Source organism: Ambystoma mexicanum, chromosome 9 (genome assembly GCF_040938575.1).
Source record: "Ambystoma mexicanum isolate Mex_15411 chromosome 9, UKY_AmexF1_1, whole genome shotgun sequence".
Taxonomy (NCBI): Eukaryota; Metazoa; Chordata; class Amphibia; order Caudata; family Ambystomatidae; genus Ambystoma; species Ambystoma mexicanum.
This window is the reverse complement of record NC_090931.1, coordinates 134,547,266-134,565,400: the sequence shown is the minus strand read 5'-3', so window position 1 is coordinate 134,565,400 and position 18,135 is coordinate 134,547,266. Positions and strand designations below refer to the sequence as shown.

The 18,135-nt window shown below is 45.0% G+C and overlaps 1 protein-coding gene across 1 annotated transcript in view; it reads left to right on the top strand.

Moving 5' to 3' along the window:
* ALG9 (ALG9 alpha-1,2-mannosyltransferase) overlaps positions 1-18,135 on the top strand; it is a 944,483-nt gene that overhangs the window by 434,495 nt on the left and 491,853 nt on the right. Inside the window, exon 12 of the mRNA XM_069614305.1 lies at positions 594-741. Within this exon, the coding sequence (XP_069470406.1) occupies positions 594-741 (148 nt within the window). The remainder of the gene's footprint in view (positions 1-593; positions 742-18,135) is intronic.

Below are 18,135 nucleotides of genomic sequence, written 5' to 3'. Positions count from 1 at the left end.
CACCCTTTATTAATAGACATCGTAATCAGTGCCTGCGTGTCTAAACATGGTAAATAATGCACATTCAGCAAACCACTTGTGCACACCTGTGGATGTAGAAATGCAGACTGACTGTGGGCTTTGAAGGCACGCTGTAGTAAAGACTGCAGCAGTTTCAACATATAAATATTATTATTTATCAATGAATACTTTAGACATTCAATATAGAGTATTGCTTTAATAAAGTTGCATCTTTGCAGAATATTGATAGGCAGACGGGATTGGCCAATGCATTTCGGCCCCAGGGTGGTCCTTCGTGAAGCGAATGTCTGTAAGTAAAGTAGATTAAAAAACAGTGATAAGCACACAATTGATAAATATGTAAATATGCGTAAAGCACAGCTGGGTACTCCTAAGAAAAGCGCAGGCATGTACCTAGCCAGAAAGATGCGCCTGGTCACCCACAGGGTGTTGGAATCTGTGGGTTTTTAACATCCCCCTAATTACAGTTATTTAGTTGATGGCGGCCTTCTGTTATTGAAACGGCGCAATAGTATCAAGAAGCAGCAGGTCCGATGCAAATCTTCCAACCTTGTTTAATTTCTTCCCTTAAGGTTATCATGGGCCTCTCGACCTGTACCCCGAATTTCAAAGAATTGCTGTTGATCCTACAATTCACACTGTGCCAGAGGGGAGACCCGTCAGTGTTTGCGTGGGGAAGGAGTGGTATCGGTTTCCCAGTAGCTTTTTTCTCCCAGAAAAGTAAGTCGTGTCTTTTTCAATGTTTCTGGATGTGCAACTTGTTGTGAGCCTTTACTGCCAGCCTTCATTTTATTATTCCAAGAGATTACCAGGGAAGAAAAGATTGAGACGAAAATTGAACTAGATAATGGGCGGGTAGGGGGCACTAACTCTGGAACTCAGGAATGTTCACCTTGGTGCCGCTATTCTCATTCTGAGATGTCCACGCCAAGCTCACTGAAGCATCTGCAAGGTTACATGCAGCGCTGTACGAACATCCTAAATAATGTAAACCAAAGAATAGTGGTGGATCTTTTGATCACAAGATGTTTGCAATTTCCTATGGAATTGAAGGGTTGTCTATTAATAGGTGGTTGTTTTAGAGTCTTGGGTAGCTTTGAATAAGAGTGTTAAGGGGAATTCTCAGAAATGTGCAATTCCTTTCTACCTTAGAGACCGCCAGCCCTTTTGCTGGACTTTAGGACTTTTTATCTGTCATATAATTTTTATGTGATTCATTTTCTGTGTTTCTTTTTGACTTTGGAGTCTGACAAACTCCATAGGCATCATCTTTGCATTGTGTCACACAGCACCTTCAGTGCAGTGGGACAGGGAAGTCTCTTAGATTTCCCAAAGGTTTAAATACCTTCTCTTGGATGAACTACTGCTTCCAGGAACAGTGAGGTGAAATTGACTTTACTTACATTTTTGTAACTTTCTAGACCCAGCACACACTATTTTACAATAGGGGGCGGGAGGGGTTACTTAGTATCCTCTTTGTCTAGTTTCTCATATAACATTTTTGTTACCCTTTCTACAATCAATGGCTGGTGGCAGTGGTTTTGTTTTACTACCATTGTGTGTTTTTACCACAGGCTGCATTCGCAGCCACGGTAAGGCACCCATGGGCGCCCATTTCGTCAAAATGGCCCGCTCTTCTTTTTTCGCCATTTCTTGTTGGAAAGATCCTTCTTGAGATTTACTCTGCACGCCAAACCAGGTTTGGTCTCTTTGTTCGTTTTGTCTTTGGCGGGATTCATGAGTGAAGTCTGCCTCTGGCTCCAGTATGTCTGGCAGGAAGTGAGGGAGGTGCCCGAAACTCCCTGTGCTTAACCCCTTTAGTTACAGGAATGCACCCAAAGGGGATTGACAGCTAGGCAGGAATTAATGGGAGAAACCTGCATAAAAGGTGAGGCTTTTTGGCTTGGAAGGCAGTCGACACTGGACAAAGGAATCTAAAGAAGAACTTGAAAGAGATACCTGCTGCAACTCCTGGACCGTTGGTTTGCCCGGTGAAGCCCTGCTGCTTTGTTGAAGCTCCGAATTCGCCTCGACTTGAGGAGCCCTGCAAGGACGACTTCTTCCTATGAGTTGGTGGGACCAATCAACTCCAAAGTCCGTTTGGACATCCTCTCGAAGCTGTTTGAATTTCCACTGATGTTGCTGCTGGAGCCGAAGAGCCAGGCAGAGGAACACCAGATTGCGTGCATTGCTTTTAAGTCAGACTTGAGCACTAGGAAGATCCTCCGGACTTCCCTGTTGCAGGACTGACCAAGCCTGAGCCACCTCAACATAATGCTGGACCACAAAAGCAAGGAAAGTCTGAAGTGGTATATGAGAACTGCAGTGCTGCTATTTGCTGTCAGACGTGAGGAGCTGAAACACCGAAGGACTGCTGAATTGCATTTTCACATTGCTGCCGCTGACCGTACCATTGCAGAGCAGGTGTCCCCAGACGTCCTCCTTCTTGTCCCCACGACTGAGGCCCAGGAACAAAAGGATCTGCAGAGCTGCACAGGAACTGAAGCCAGCTGGAACAATTTCTTCTATCCAGAGGTACTGTACGTCTAAGAGAACTTACCTCTTGTTGTGTAGCCTTGCTTGCTCTCAGTTGAGACCTGATTTGGTTACCTTGCAGAGTTGCTAAATCTTTGCCCCTCACAAGCCTCCCAGCTTGTGACCCTTCAAGTGTTCTTATTTTCTACAAACATTGTGTAAGACTTTCTACCTACCTGCAAAGAAGATCTTCAGTCCCCTTGACATTGTGCAATTAATATTGGCTGTCCTGGCTCCCTGAGTGGCTCTTCTTCCCTCTGACACTGTGTATCCTCTTTCCCCACGAAAGGGTTAATTTACTCTGCATTGGAAGTCTTCTAAAAGTACTTACCCCTTTCTGACTTATTTGTAAACCTTTGTTTTATTCCTCTATTCTATCTTTTGCACAAACTCCATAGTGCTATAAATGTACCAGTGATAAATCAATGTCCACAGTGTACTAGCTATGTAGGACAACTGAGGGTGTAGGAAGTATCTGTGTGCCATCCCCAATGGGTATCCTCTGTTTTAGAGAAGCAGAGTGTGTGTTTTTAAAAGTATATTTTAGTGTTACATGTTTTGCTCCCTTTCTGAAGAAGGCTTATATAGCTGACTGTGAAATAAATTACTAATTGTTTTATCAAGAAACCTTGAGTATAAGTGTTAATTTGAATAACCGTATTGGGAAGCTCTGTGTCTCAACACTTTGACCCCTCTTGAGATAAGCCTGGCTGCTCGACCACACTACAACCTGTGTAGTTCAGACTTGTACCAAAGGTTGGGTCCCTATTGCCAAGAGGTCAAGGTTATTGTAGTGCCCAATCTTGCCTAACAAAGTGCGTCTCTGCTGTCTTCAAAAACAGTCTCTCTCTCTCTCTCTCTCTCTCTCTCTCCCTCTCTCTCCCTCTCTCTCCCTCTCTCTCCCTCTCTCTCCCTCTCTCTCCCTCTCTCTTCCTCTCTCTTCCTCTCTCTTCCTCTCTCTTCCTCTCTCTTCCTCTCTCTTCCTCTCTCTTCCTCTCTCTTCCTCTCTCTTCCTCTCTCTCCCTCTCTTTCCCTCTCTCTCTCCCCCCTATGACCAGGCTGCCTGCTTGGTATGCACACTTGAATTCTTCTGCATCTGACTCACCGATTTGAACCAGACCATGGAGGGATGTCCTCACTCACAAGTCTGCACCAAAAGCCTTCATATAGTGGACCTTGTGTGAGAGATGAAATATCTACACGACTGTGACAAAATGTCTGCTGGTCTCCAGGTGTACAGGGATCAGTAGTGGTTACCTCTCCTGCTCAGGTGCGCACGAATGCTAAGCCAGCAGTGATCTCAATCCTAAAGCTGAAACAGGCACAGCCCGACGGGTATAACCCCTTCTCCTTTTGTGGTGGGACAGGCTATATCTTCAAGAGGGGTGTGAGCTGATAACAATAGCAACCCCAACAAAAATACAAATGTCCAATCAAGATTCTATACAAATATAGACTTTAAAAATAAACAATACAATGCATATAGCTAATCCGATAACACTAGGGCATCTCTACCCCTGTAAGAGAAAAGAGGATTTTTGTTTAAGGGCACTCTGGGTAGATGAACAGGGGTTTTCAGGCACAAGATTGGCACAATGTCACTGTTGAAAGGCTGTGTCTTTAAAAACAAGGTAGAGAAGGGGGCCTTAAATCAGTAGGGTCCTGAAAGAGGACCTCAGCGACAGGCCCTCTCCACAGTACCTTTGATCTTGTCTTTGGGGCTCAACAGCATTATTTTTGAGCATTGCATTCGGAGTCTGGGTGCTTGCAGCACTGGGCCAGAGTCGAGGAGCAGCAGTGCCAAGTCCAACAATGCAGCGCAGTTCAGAAGAGGCAATGGCTTGCCGGGCTAAGATGCTATGCACAGCAGACATTGTCTGGTCAGCAGCGCTGGAAGACTCTGCGACCTCAGGTGGGGAGACTGGCCTTCAGTGGCAAGTGAGCACAGCTGGCTGAACACTGGGTACTGCAGGGAGACCTGCTTGGAGTTTGATGAAGCTGGGGACCAGGTGGCAGTGTCAGGTTGGGTGCACTAGAAGACTTGTGGAGTGCTATGGTTGGGCACAGTCAGGCAATTAATTTTGAAAACTCACACCTGACTTCCATTAAGCTTCCCCCCAGGGGAGAAATGTGGCAAACCGAGAAGGGAGAACAAAGAGGCAAATGCCTTTGACCCTGTCGGCGAGAAACCGTTACTTTCCACAAGCCTTCAGATTAAAAGGCGTAAGGCCAGGAAACCAGACTGAAGAATCCTGCGTTGTGTATCGGAGATACCGAGGGCCCTCCTGCGTGACTGGCGGAGTCCTTGGCTCCAGGATCAAAGCAGCGCCATAGAAATCAACGCAGCCGGTGAGTTGGGTAGATCGATACAAGACTTCTCTCTGTGAAAAGGTGAGGTTGCAAGCAGCAACATTGTATTAAGCATAAAGAATATTGATGCTTGTGATGAGACGCGAGTAAAGCTCAATTGCCGATGGATGTTTGAACTTTAATATGAATCAGAGAAGGTACGATAAAAAGAAACAGACTGATCTGGCACCGCGGGTGTGCTCAATCGAAGGTCTCTGAGGTATCCAGCCAAGAAGTGGCAGAAACGAAAGTAAAGTTTGAATGTGAAAATTATGAATTACATGAATCGAAGTGGTCGCAAAATGCATCGCATAGTCGAAAGTCTTCCATTTTAAATAGAGTGGAAAGCAAGGAAAGTGAGATGACCAGGTCCGAGCCCGACTGAGGGAAACCTGTGATGAACAATAAACCCAATAACTTGTGAACGTGGAAAACCTGATGAGAAAGGAACTTTGGCATTTGTTTGTTAATCCAGGCACTCTGCAAATCAGAAACCTTTATTGGGAAAGAGACTTTAGCGCAGAAGGCCAGAATATCTATATTCTGAATTGCATCCTCGTGCTAGAGAAGCCAAACTGTGTGCGAAGCTTCAGTGTGCCTCCTTGTCCCATGCTGAAAACGTGGCGAAGGGAAGCCTACTGCTCAACTATCCTGACATATTGTTTCTTGAACACTTTTCTTTTGCATACATCAATTTCCTACATTATTTGTTCTTCGAGGTAAGGATTGGCAATGGGTCTTTTAGTATGGGCCCTTTTATTTTGACAGAGACTCGACTAGGACTGCATTATTATTTGATAGTCATAGCTTGCTCCCATTGCTAGATTTAGGCTTGGATGTGCGTTCAACCAAACCATAGAAGTTCATTAAACTCTCTTGAACTGTGATCACTTGTCTGTCTTCACTGTTTGATACCATGTCTTCCTTACAAGGTGAAAGGAGCTTTCTTGCTTGACCTACCCTTTGTTTGTAGCATTGATTTTTAGGTTTCCGTCCCCGTCTTCCATTCTTTCAGCAGAATAATTTCTTTGCGGTGCTCCATTTACCTCTGCATCAATTACTGAATATGTAATGACCAAAATAATATCTTGCACCATGTAGTGTTGTCTTTGGAGAATCCCAGAAGCAGTCCAGATTCGTGACCCACAATTTTTAACTCTTGCTTGTTGAATTTGCAGTGGGTCACTGAAGGCGATATATATGCAAATGAGGCACCTGCTTGTTGGATGCACTGGAGACTTATCTAAATCGTTTACAACCCTTTAGAAGTCCAGGAAGGTTGACTAATTCAGACACGCAGTGCATCTTTTATGATAGTCTACATTACTATGTATCTGCTAACACCACTTTATTGCATTTCACGAAAGGCATACCATGGATTAGTGCTTATGCTGTAAACCATAAAGGCTCTGCACTATCCCATTGTAACAGTGGTAAGAGCCAGACTGGGAATGGGTGGCAAAGTAAATTGTCGTCGTGCTCGGACTGGTGAATAAAATTGGCTCGTGCAACAATAAGTGGCAATTTTGTGACAGGGCGCTTAGAATACAACAGGGAGGGGGGTCTTAGTAAAAATAGGTTGCAAATTGTGAATTTTAAAGAATATTTGTTTAGTAACAATGATCAAACTACTCGCTGCACAGTGAAGTAACCCATCGAACTGGCTCACTTCAGCCAAATACCTTTGCCAACTATGACCAAAGAAAACTGCCCCAGACTAGCATGGTGTGACTGCACCTGGGCGTTGCCCTCCTTCCCTACAGGCCAGTTCGTCCCCACCTGTTGTCCCCAGCGTGTGGCTAAGCCTCTTGCCGTAACTTCCTATATGGAATGCTTCCTCCAAGTCCTTCTTTGCCAAGCCCAACAGGCTCTTTCTCCTAACATAGCTACGTCTAATACATTTAGGTTAATGCCTAGATGGGAAGTTACATCGCTAGTCAAGTAGCTATGGTCTCCTTGCAACAGATTTAAGCAATTACAAGCAAGTCTACTTAACTCACCCTACTCAGCCCCTGTTGGCACGAGCCCAATAAGTTTACACACATAGCTATCCATCATGATGAAGTATTTCACTGCAATGATGCCATGAATCCTCAAACATGGCAAACATGCTTTCAATAAAGATATGACATAATTATGGATAAAGAAATACAGACTCCGTCGAATTATGCGAAAATTATCTGTCACATTAAAATATTACCACTAGCTAATTAAGTAAAGAAACATATTGATTTGTGCTTTTTTAGATATATTGACCATTCACAAGCCTACGCTAATTAAGGATGGCCAACTTTCAGCACACTTCGGAATTTAACAGCAGAACATAATATCAAATTACGCTGTGGCATTCAAAAACGAGCACAAGTTGTACCAACCCAAATGTGGTTTTTGTGCTACGAGGGCATTCCCCATAAAAAAATTGAGAATTACAAATTGTATAATCAACATATTCAGGAGGGATCTTGCGTCCTGGGGAAGACCCAACAAATAATATACACAAGGGTCTAAACATGCGTGTCGACGCCCTATAGATGTTGATTTGTCTTCAAAACACATTTGTGTGACTCATTTTATGTGGTTTTAACTGTAGTGTTTTTTTCAGGGTTTTCTTTTCTGGGCACTTAGTTGTTTTTTAATCTAAGCAGAGCCCTCACTGCACAGTTGATTTATTATCTAGGCACTGCACTCACTGCACTTTACCATACATCATCTCTAACCCGCTGAATGTGTATTAATTAATATGTATGTTGACTTGACGATTGACATTTTTTCGATATGTTGAGTAATAAATTATATGAAATAAGTTATAAAGAATGATCTGACAAGGCTGCATTTTCTCGTTTTGGTTTTGCATTATAGAGTTTGAGCTGTATTGGTGCAGCACTATAACCAATGCCCTAGTTTAGAAAAAAGTCCTAACATAGCTGTATAGTGAACCTTATTGTGCGCTGTTGTAGTGTGTGGTGTGTAAATGGCTGATATTATTCACTAAAGTTAGATGCAAGTGTCATAGGTGATAGTAAGGTGTTGATAGCATTCGAAGGTTGATTTTTTTCAGTTGTACATTTGTGAAGCTAGTTTGTTGCATTACTCAGACTGTAAATGCAGCTAATACATATAACCCAAAGAGGGGTCATTATCATGGGATAATGAAGATTACCCAGGCTGATAGCGCTTATAGTCTTAATTCTATTAAAGACTCGGAGGCGAGCATTATATTTATAACTCTTTATTGCCACTTCTCAGCAGCCCAATTCAAAACTTATTTATTTATTTTTAATTTTCACACACAGAAAAAATAGACTAAAAATAAATCCAAAACAAAACACCAAAACTACAGTCATCCTGAACTACACTCCCCATAAGTCCTCAGGATCCTGTATTTTGGCCTTTAGCTCATAACCAATCAGGCCCAGCAAACAATCTTTACATCACATCCTGCACACAGTCCTTCCTCTTTCGTTGATGTGATGAGAAAAAAGTGAACCGAACTCCAGAACTTCCCAACATGGAACAGGAACTCCTTGGAAAACTACAATTTCCACTTGCCTCCTTCCTCTGGCATCCTAGCCCTGGCACCTCGATCTCTCAGGTATTCTTGACTTCCTCTCCTAGAATCAAAACCAATCACAAACATTAGGGAGGGAATAAGCAGACCGAGATATTTCATTTAATACATCAGGCAGAACAGTACATATCGAGAAAAAAACATATTACAAGAAATAGTCACATTTCTTATCTTGTCCTGCGTATACGGGCGGGATAATGCTCGCCTGTGAGTCTTTAATAGAAACAAGACTACCAGCGCAATCAGCATGGGTAATCTTCATTCTATGACAAGACCAGAGGCGATCATTATGCCCGTTCAAAGCTTCCTAACACTCGGTTGGCCACATTAGAGACTGGTTTAAAGTAAAAAGTCTTGAAAGTAGCTTCCTAAAACCAGTCAGCTGCTTTCAAAATATCATGCAATGACACTCCTGCAGTAAAAGCTCTAGAGGCCATAGCTCCCCTAACTGAGTGATCCCCAAAACAACTCAAATCTACACCAGCCCAGCGCATGACTTCTCTCACCCATCTAGCAATGGTGGTTGTTGATACTGCATGAAATGGCTTCCTATGCGCTATTAATAATTGCTGTACTCCTGTAGGTCTAAAACTCGCAGTCACTCTCTCATACTCTTTGATACAACGTGCCACACATAATTAGTTTGTCTGGAAAACAAGGATATGAAATCACTAAAGATGCGCTCTTGGTCCTCTGCACAATCTGAAAAGCTATTCCATCTGGATAGAACATTTTTCTATCTTCTTCCAAGGCCTTCACATCAGACACCCTCCTACACGACACTAAACACAAAAGCATATCAAGCTTGCCAGAAAGTCGCTGGATCGACAAAAACTGGTTATCTGGCCATTGTTTAAAAAGGCGAAACACTACCTCCACATCCCACAGAACCGAATATCTGGGAACCGGAGGTTTACGCATCTTGATCCCCTTCAATAATCTTAACTACCGCTGGATGTTCCCCGATCGGGTGACCATCAAAAACTTCATGTCCTGCTGAAATCGCTGATCTATATACTCCCAGCGTATGAAAAGCTTTCCCTCTACGCGATGCTTCCGCTAAAAAATGTAAGACATGCACTACAGGAGCTGAAATGGGATGAACACACTGCTGATCGCACCACTGCTCCCACTTCGGCCAGGCTGAATCATAGCTCCTGAGCGTGGAAGGGGCCCATGAGTCATTGATACAGTCTGCAGCTTCTTTCGAAAGGCCCGGCAACTCCCATTGTCTCCTGAAATTCTGCAAACCAGCAGTTGTAAGCTCCCTTCCTGCACTAACGGGTGTACCTGACCGACTGCATCGCACAGAAGGTCCGCTTCCCTCGGAATCAACCTCGGAAGATCCGAGGAATGTTCCATCAGAACCGGAAACCACGCTTGTGACTTCCAGCATGGCACCACCTGCACCATCTCTGCCCGCTCCCGACAGACCTTCGGCAGCACTCTCATCAACATTATGAATGGGGGAAACGCATAGCAAAGAAATCCTGCCCAACTGTGCAGAAACGCATCCGTCCCCATCGATTCGGGATCTAGCCTGCAACTGTAAAACCTGCAAACCTGATTGTTCAACCTGGAGGCAAAGAGATCTATCTCCACCGGGCCCCAGACTTCCTGCAGCCGAGCAAAAACCTTCCTGTTCAACATCCAATCGCTGGAATCCACCAGATACCTGGAAATCCAGTCCGCAATCACGTTCTGCTTTCCCGGCAGATACTCCGCTGTTATCACTAAACCCCTCTGAAGGCAATAATGCCAATAATCCTTTGCCAGTTCTGCTAGCAATCTGGATTTTGTTCCTCCTAACTTGTTTATATACCTCAATGCTGAGATGTTGTCCATCCTCAGCAGTATACAACAATTCACTCTGTCTGTGGCTGGAGCTTTCGCCGCAAAAGACCTGGCTCACAACTGTAAACAGTTTATGTGAAGATTCAGCTCTTGCTCCGACCACCTCCCTCCCGTCTGCAACTGTCCGCACCTGGCGCCCCAGCCTAACCTGCTTGCGTCGGACTCTATAACCAACTCTGGCACGTCCCCAAAAATGTCTCTGCCGTTCCATGCCTCTATATTCTCTAACCACCACTGCAGCTCTGCTCTTCCTTCGTCGTTTAGCAGCACTAACTGGTGATACTTCACTCCACCCTGCAGATGCCTGATCTTCAGCCTCTGGAGCGCCCTGTAATGAAGGGGTCCCAGAATTATCGCCTGAATGGACGCTGCCAAAAGCCCCACTATCCGAGCTAGACTCCGAAGCGAAATATGCGACTTCCCCAAAGCGGTCCTCAATTCCTTCTTTATACCTTTCAACTTCTGCTTCGGTAACTCTAGTGTGGCCTTCCTGGTATCTATCATGAACCCCAGGAATTCTGTACGTCGTTTCGGACTTAGTTCCGACTTCTCTCGGTTTATCAGAAATCCGAGGGAAGTCCGAAGCGTGGATACCCACCGGACCTGGTCTTCCAAGATCCTCTTGCTTTGACCCAGCACCAAGATATCGTCCAAGTATATTATCCTCCTGATGCCCCTGTTCCTGATCTCCTCTGCCACTGGCCTCATGATTTTCGTAAAAGCCCAAGGTGCAGAGGCTAGGCCGAACGGCAGACACATGAAACGCCAACTGTGGCCCTTCCATAGGAACCTGAAAAAGTCCCTGAACTCCTGAGCTATCGGAATGGTCAGATAGGCATCCTTCAGATCTAATCTCGCTACCTAATCTCCTTTGCGTAATATGTCTCCGAGGAGGTGAATGCCCTCCATCTTGAAGTGTCTGTAAACTAACCAACCATTCAATTCTTTCAGATTTATTACTGGCCCGTGACTTCCCTTTTCTGTGAACTAGAAACATATTGCTGTAAAAGCTTCAACCTCCTTCTGGACACCTTTCTATTGCTCCTTTGCTCACCAAAGCTAACGACTCCTTTTGCAGAAGGAACTCCTCGTCTTTTGACATGCGTATTCTCACTGGCATACGTTCTTGCTGGGGGGTACCTATGAATTCTAAACTCAGTCCTACTGCTGCGTGTAACACCCAAGCATCTTTTGATAAATCGCGCCACTTGCTTACATGCAAAGCTGTCCTCCAACCTACCCTGGGGTATGCCTCGCTCTGCGCACTTACCGCCTGTAGCACTTTGTTGCCGGAAATTCCCCTGGCCTCTCATTCTCCGGAAGCCTCTCCCTCTATTGGGAAAAAAAGACATGTTGCTGTCGGCTCTCCCAGTACTGGGTCCTGGGTCCATGAGGCCGCCTTGTGAAAGTACGACCGGCCGTTTGGCCTCTAAGGCGGCTGGTCCCGGCGAAAACATGCCCAGGGAATATTTTACGGATGCTTGACTGTGCCTTCTCAAGTGCCGTGTAGGTCCCGACGAATCGAGACATTTCCCTAGCGAAGGCTTGACCAAAAAGAATGCCCTTAGCTGCTCCGCCAGACTCGTAACTAGCCAGGTCTCCCAATTTATTATCAATCTTTAGTAAGAGGCTTTGTCTCCTTTCTGCCGAAATTGCGCAACTGGCGTTACCTAAAAAACAGACGGCCCTCTGCACCCAATTAGCTCAAATCTGTGGATCCACCGGCTCTCCGGTATCTCTGGACCTCTCAGCCAGGTCCATAATTTTTGCGAGGGGCCCTACCATGTCCAACAGCTTATCCTGGCAGGACCTCCAGGCTCGGTCAACTCCCTTCCTACCATCCTTCGCCTTGGTAACGAAGGTAACCATTTTGGTGTTTAATTCTGGAGTATCCATGATCTTATTAGGAAGCTCCGGTATAGGGCACTCAGCCCTCATTCTGAAGCGCACCTCTCTCTATAAAGGGGGTATGAGGCTCGGCACAGCCTTCTCCCTTAGAAAAGCCACCTTCAACTTATCAAAGGGTCTGGCTACCTCTTGGGGCTTGACTTGATCCCCTACCATTTGACCCGGGGGGGGTAGAAGAGTGGAGGCTCTTCCGGGTCTTATCCACCCTCTTTAGCACTGACGATTTCCTCTTCTGTGGTCCCTGCGATGTTCCCTCGCCAGGACTGAGCTCTCTCTTCCGTCTTTCGGAGGCTTTGGATGAAATGAGTGATTCAAGCGCTCCTATAAGGGCTTAACTCCCTGGGACACGGCAACTGCCAGAGAGTCACCTAGGACCCCCTTAAAACTGAGAGATCATCATCTCCTTCCCACTCCTCCTCACTGATTTCAGGAGTAGTGCTTTCCTCCATCCTAGCCATGGCTAGTGAATGTCCCCAATCAACCTCTCGTATTATAAAGAAAATTGTATTATTATTATTTATTTATAATTTTTTTTTACCAACTTGATGTGCCTAAATGTAGCCACAGAGGGCCTGAAGGAAGGGCTCTGCGCTAAATCCCCGGTAAAACGAGGTCGTGAGGCCAGAGAAAACTGCTGAAGCTTCGTTCCGATCAAAATCCGAAAATTTCCTATTGTGCATGCGCTAAAATGGCTCCTGTCACGTGATTGGGAACCCTCGTGGGTCCTTTACTCTAAGGCACCCGCTCGATCAGCCACACCGCGGCTCTAAACCTACCTGATCCCCGAGAGCACCGGTCGCCCGGAAGCGAGCAAGATGACTCGGGGCACCGGTGCTCTCCTACCTAACGCTCCGCTGCTCCGACGCTTCTCTTGCAGCCCCACTGGACGAATGCCACAACCCACAACATCCGCTGCACTCTAACGGACCATAAGTAAAATAAATAGCACTATTCACCCAAAAATGCAAACAATAACTTTTAACCAAAAGCAATCCAGCTCCCTCTGACAGAGGTCCTCACACAAGGGGTACTTATCTTTTGAGAAGCAGCAAAGAAAGAGGAAGGACTGTGTGCAGGATGTGATATAAAGACTGTTTACTGGGACTGATTGGTTACGAGCTAAAGGTCAAACTACAGGATCCTGAGGACTTATGGGAGTGTAGTTCAGGATGACTGTAGTTTTGGTGTTTTGTTTTGGATTTATTTTTAGTCTGTATTTTTTCTGTGTGTGAAAATTAAAAAAAATGTTTTAATTGGGCTGCTGAGAAGTGGCAAAGAGTTATAAGCATAATGATCGCCTCCGGTCTTGTCATAAAATGAAGTTGGAGGAGGGTCATTGTCGCAAGCCATACACCCTCCTTAGTTATGTTTGGTTGTATGCAGATAGTGTTAATAGCAATATAGGATTTTGACATGTGGAGGTTAAATAATACACACTAGTTTTAGTGAGTAAAGTAGATGGACTTCAATGTTGTAGTAAACTACGTGTGGTTTTATTTTGTAGTATTTAACCAACAAGGTTGTCTTATAAGATACGTATATTAATTGTCAGCTTGGTTGAATTGGAATGGTTTTAAAATGAGCATACCTTGGGTGCATTGTTAAAGTAAGCTATTTATACTAAAGTGAAAGCATTTTTTCTTTTATTAGCTTTGATTTTGGTGCATTAAATTGGAAATTGCCTGTCAGGTTGACGGCACAGTGGAAAAAAGATACTTGCCGAGAAGGCAGTGTCTTGTTGAATGAAGTGTTGCTGGGGAATTCGAAGCAATGTTTTCTGCGTGTCCCTGTCTGCGTCTAAAATCTGAATGGTCGGAAAGTAGTCAATAACATTAGTTTGTGACTGCATTGCAAGCATTCTAATTGGCTCATAGGTCATCAGTATGAAAATCACTTGCCTTTAGTTTTCTCGGCAGAGGCAAAAAGTGACCGGAAAGACCTGATTGGATGACAGCCACTGACATAGTATTGTTCTCAATTAATGTAGTGTTATTTAATGTAATGCAGTCTTCTATAGCACAACTTTTGCCATTTCGATGACCTTTTTAGCTATCGTGTCAGAATAGTCAGGAACGTAAACTGAGAGTGGGCAAGAGCCTGTAGGGCTACAAATGCAGTTGTACAAAGAGGCTGTAAAAAGGAAGATTTGTGAGAAACCTGAGTGCATCCTCCCATCTACTCCCCCTGGATCCTCCTCTCAGGTGGCCAGGGAACGGCCATCGCTTTTAGATCCTTACCCTGGGGGTGATTATGCGAGGGAGGGTCACCTGGGTTTACGGACATTGGGGAGTGGGGAGAGGATGTCTTTGGTTGAGGCATGGTATCCCCCCTTTCCCTTGTCTGAATGAACCCTCCCCTCCCCATCCCTTCGTAGGTTATTGTCAGTCTTTGACTCTTTCACACACACCAACTGTCTCACAATCGTATTCCTCTAAGACTCGGACGAGGAAGAGGCAACTAGGGAGTTATGCACACTTGCATTTATTCACACCACTTTAGTACTGAGATGAGGAAGAGGACTATGGAGGAATACCATTGCAAAGGCCAGGCATGTCCCACTAATAGATTAAACTGTGGTCAGGCAAAGGACTTGCACTTGCAACCAATTAAGAGGCTACAGATGCATAAAATGAGAGACCGGCAGAAGGCGTGGAGGAACCCGCCTGGTGAGGAGGCTGCGGCTGCGAAATGTGGAGCAGCCTGGAGAGGGGCCAGTGGCAAGGACACTGGTTTGCAGATGGGTGACAGACGCCGGGGCCTGAAAGAGCCACACGAGGGTCGAGATACCTGCAGTTCCCTGTGCCGTGTATCCACAGCCGGAGCTGTGGAACACAGAAGACTCCAGATTGCTGCAGGCCGCTGCAGCAAGGTTCGAAGTGGTGGGGGCTGCTCACTGGAGCTCCCAACAAGCACAAGAGGAGCTAGAGGATCCCGGAGAGGAGAAGGAAGATGCCCGGAGGAACGGCTGTACACTGGCGAGTGTGAGAAAGGGAACACTCATGCTGGGGTGTTCCGGGAGCTGGAATTGGGCATATGAAAATGCTGATTGAACTGAAACGTATAATAAGTGGGTTTGGAGACCGCATTGAAGAATTTCGAATAGCGAAGAAGCTGCAAAGTACCTTTGACATGCAACACACATTATGGAATACTGAACTAAAGAAAAGATATTAAAAGTATATGAAAATACAGCACAAGTGGAAAGCAAGTGATGTGCATTTATGAACACAGTGAAAACAATGAGCATTTATGAACAAAGTGCAAGCCTGTAATGGGCACTTATGAACCAAGGGAAAAGCAAATGATCAGCATTAATGAACAAAGTGATGGCAAGGTGGTGGAAAAGAATGAACACCACAGAGTGAATTGTGTGAAATACACATTGTGGCAAAGCCAAGAGACTGCTAAGGAGAAACTGAAGTGAATGTTGATTAATGACATAGGTTTAGGGAGAAAACCAGCGTTGGCAGGAAAGTCAAGAACATAACAAAGTGCAAAGGCTTATCGGTTGCGTGACCTGTAATGGGTGGACCGTGTGGTCTGACAACTGTGCCTAGACTGAGTAGCCCCTTCTTGGAAAGAACCAAGGAAAGTCAAGATACAGAAGCTGTTTAGGTCCTGAAATGATTGAAGAAAAGGAAGAATCTGTTTGAACTATTGAAAAGCCTGAATGGTTACGAAGTTGAACTGCAATTATTATTGAAAGTCAAGAAATTTGAACTGATTGTAGTTTTGAAGCTGGAAGAGCTGCCTTCTTGCGGGAAGGGAGCCCCAAGACTTTGAACCATGTCCACCTTGGGGAAGGGAACCCCGCAGCTTTTTGGAACTGTTTTGAACTTTGGGATGGTGAAGCTAAAACCCAAGCCAGGAGCTAGAAGAAGCTCAGAACTTTATTTAGCGCACTATTTCTTTTGTTTCTGACATCGCTGCACATTGCATAGCTTGTGAGGGCATGTATAGGTTTCGGACACAGACAGACTTTTGAGTTGAACTTAATGACAGAGCCTATTCTTGGTTTCTTTAGGTAGGGAACCCCCACCTTAGCTTAGGGCAAGTTAGACCTTCCTCCATCCTGACATTTAAGATAAACCATTTTTTTTTTTTTTAGGAAAAGTGAATATGTTGTCTGTGTCTTACTTCATGATGCCTGCACAGAGTTTGCCCAGTTTGTGAGGTACATCAGAAATGTGGCAAATCAAAACATTCTCAATTGCCATTGACTATATGACAACGAATTCAAGTTGCACATGAAAATCAGGCTTGATGTTGAACCTCAGTTACAGTAGTGTGACTAGCTACATGAGCAAATTGAGCCATGCCTACCAAAGTCTGCTATTGATCTCCTTGCATAAGTTTTAGCTTACTTTAACATGCATTTATTTCTGCTAGCAATATGGAATTTTGTAGAGGCAACTTATTATGAACAAAAAGACACATTATAACTGCGTGTAATTCTGGGCAAACCCATTTCATTTAACATTTTATATTTCACTTGAATTTCCAGGTGATTTTAATTATGTTCACGTCACCGGATTCTATGTAAAAATTGCAAAAGATATGTATAGTTCTTTAAAAAAAAACAATTACTATTTTATATTCAAATTGTTGTAGTGTATTGCATGCACCCACAGGTCAATCCAGCTCGACCTTCGGAGATCATAATATGTATATATTACCATAAGCTTGAATGCAGATAAGATGAGGATTGTCTCTGCTATCAGGCTAATTAGCCAGAGGGAGCATGTGATTAGCATGCTGCTGGGGTGTTCACTGCATGCTGCCTATGTGTGCTTAAGAAAGGCCTGAGTGCACTCCTAGCGGAGTGCCCATCTTTCTTGTATCATTCCCTGCATTTGAATGATGCGTGCTAGGCAAAGGTCCCAGAAGGCCCTACTTGGCTGAGCACCCGAGTAAATAAGTCTGCGATTTGAGGCCTGCTGCAAGCCTGTGGTTTTCACATCCCGGCAGCTTCTTCTCTGAACCAGAAGGTCCATGACTCCCCAGATCCCACATCACTTCAGTTATGGTACTGGGTGTTTTCACCAATACCCCCACACACCCGGTTCCTTGTACACTCTGCCTCTGTCACTATCAAACCCACTCCACTAGTTCTTTCCAATAGATCTATTTGGTCCAAGTCAGAAAGTGGAGATAGTAGCTATATGCAGAGACCAATGGAGGCTGTGTGGGGGGGGGGTTGAGTGGGGATTAGCGGCCATGTTCAGCTTGCAAATAGTAATCAAGCGGCTGGGGCCTTCCTTCCAACGGCCCCCCTAGTATCTCAGATATTGCAACCGCAACACCACTCAGGCCTAGATGGGGTCAATATATAGCATGGCCAGACAGGCACTTTGCCCTAGCATATGACACTGCCAACCACAACCCACTGTAGCATTACCAGGCTGGCAGGTGCCGCTAAAGTTCAGCCAACTCTCTTTTGTTAATTTGACATGGTAGCCTTCATGACTTGTTTATGTTCATGCATATTTTCAAACATATATATGCACCAAATGCCTAGAATTTGCAAATGTCTTCCTCAATGCACCTTAATGTCTAATGAATTAGCATCACCAGTGACTTCCCCGGTACTCTAACCTCCCCCATCCTCGGCTCCTCCTTCCCATCTTGCATCTGCCCATCTGACACACAGCAATCCTTTGAGGAGTTGGGGCTTGCTGCATGTTTACCTGGCTCCACAAGACATTCACTCATGTAGATGCGCACACGCTTCACCTCATCAAACCTAGACTTAAGCGACAGGGTCTCCAAACCCCTACCACGACTTCCCCCTCACAAACCAAATCTGTAATGTAATGGGGGGGAGGGGGGCAACTAGGTTTCTGACGCCCTTCCAGTTTCATCAGTCTCCAATCTTCATATATGCACCGTGTCTGGGCTCC